The 1609-nt window shown below is 55.0% G+C and overlaps 1 protein-coding gene across 1 annotated transcript; it reads right to left on the bottom strand.

The window, feature by feature from the left end:
* Positions 1-202: 202 nt before the first annotated feature.
* On the bottom strand, positions 203-1225 carry LOC123151082 (uncharacterized). Its single transcript, XM_044570865.1, has 2 exons — positions 945-1225; positions 203-820 (listed from the first exon to the last, which is right to left on the bottom strand). The coding sequence occupies exons 1-2, from the start codon at positions 1028-1030 to the stop codon at positions 388-390; spliced, it is 519 nt and encodes a 172-aa protein (XP_044426800.1). The 5' UTR covers positions 1031-1225; the 3' UTR covers positions 203-387.
* Positions 1226-1609: the final 384 nt, after the last annotated feature.

Raw genomic sequence — 1609 nt, 5'->3', positions numbered from 1 at the left:
TGGATGTGAATTGCCTCCTCTATCCCATTTACAATTTCTTTGAATTTTTCGCCCATTCTGAAGATGGTGTCTGCAGAGTGCCAGAAGTCCCACTGTGTTCATCAATTGCAGTGTTGAGTGCTCGACTATAATTGCATACAGCTTTGACATCGCCAGCTTTTACTGAAAATTCTATCATCTTGTTTACTGATAATAAACTGATTATCACTAGGTCAGTAAGGGCAAGTATAATAGGGGGGCATAAGTTGGCTATAAGAGGTGCCACATCAGATGATCCTACTGATTAGCAGCAGTGAACCGAGAGCCTTTTATTACTACAGGCTTCGAGAGATGCATCCATGGGATTTATTCTTCTACTAGCTAGTAATTCTACCATGGATAACTAATTTAGTTGTTGCTGCCGCCGTTGGCATGGGTGAGGTCCATGGCCGGTCTCTCCACGTCCTCCATCTCCTCTCGGACGAACACCGCCTGGTCCAGCACCGACGCTGACCCGCCCACGCCTCCGTACAGGTGCTGCGGTGGGGCGGGATGCGCGCCCCCGCCGTGGCCGTCATCGGCAGGGACGAAGACGCCCGTGTCCTGGTCGGGCACCCACGATGCGTCCTCGCCGCTGTCCAGCGCGCCCTCGCCGATGGTCTCGTCTGGCAGCACCGTGGCGACCTGCTCCTCCTCGCCCTGGAGCACCTCGACGTTCTTGCGGTTCAGCGCGGCCTCCACCTGCGCCCCGGTCATCGCCTCCGCCGCCGGACCATGGGCGTCCCCGCGCTCGTCCTCACGCTGCGCGCTGGCCGAGGAGTGGTTCATGCTGGCCCCGCTCCTGAAACAGAAACACACAGGATCGATCGATGCTGCCATGAATGAGTGGTAGTTCTACTTCTAGTTCTTGGCGGCAAGAACAGAAGGTGGCAACGCAGAGCAAGCCGCAGAACAAAGCTGGTTACCTGGAGGAGGCGAGAAAAGGCGTAGGCCTGGTCTGGCTCTGGCCGGCCACCCGGCGGCCGGCAGCGGTCAGCGCTCGTGCAGCCATGGCCGAAACGGCAGAGCAGCTCTCTCTCAGATCGATGGAGTTCCTTTCCCTGCTCGTGTGAGCTCAATACAGAGCGAGAGGGGACAAAGCAGAGCAGGAGCAGTACGAGTACGAGTTTGAGCTTATCCGCTGTGTGGTCTGGGCCTGCCGCCTGAGATCGAGTTTTTCGTCGCTCCCCTGAACCTCGGTGAGCGGTGGCCTATTTATTTACTTCTATCAATGCAGCAATGCCGGTGCGGGACGGCTAGTGGCGTGGCAACACGCGGCACGGCGCCATTGACGAGACAGGGTAGAGCAAAGCAGATGGTCGGTGATGGATGGATGCGGTGGAAGGAAAAGAAGGGAGATGAGACACGCACGCACGCACGCCGCAGCTGCATGCAACCGCCCTTTTCGTCGGACAAAGACGCACGCAAAATCTCCGCTTTTATTTCAGCACTGGTGCTTTTCTGGGGACGTTTTCAACATTTTCTTTTTTCCTGCTCCCCCGTTTATAAAATGTAAGGAGTATCATTTTTTCCAAATTGAAACTTATTTATGTCTGTTTTTTTAACACAGTACAAACGCAAATGCCCATAC

Source organism: Triticum aestivum, chromosome 7A (genome assembly GCF_018294505.1).
Source record: "Triticum aestivum cultivar Chinese Spring chromosome 7A, IWGSC CS RefSeq v2.1, whole genome shotgun sequence".
Classification (NCBI taxonomy): domain Eukaryota; kingdom Viridiplantae; phylum Streptophyta; class Magnoliopsida; order Poales; family Poaceae; genus Triticum; species Triticum aestivum.
The sequence above is the reverse complement of the archived record's forward strand: the minus strand, read 5'-3'. Positions and strand labels throughout refer to the sequence as shown.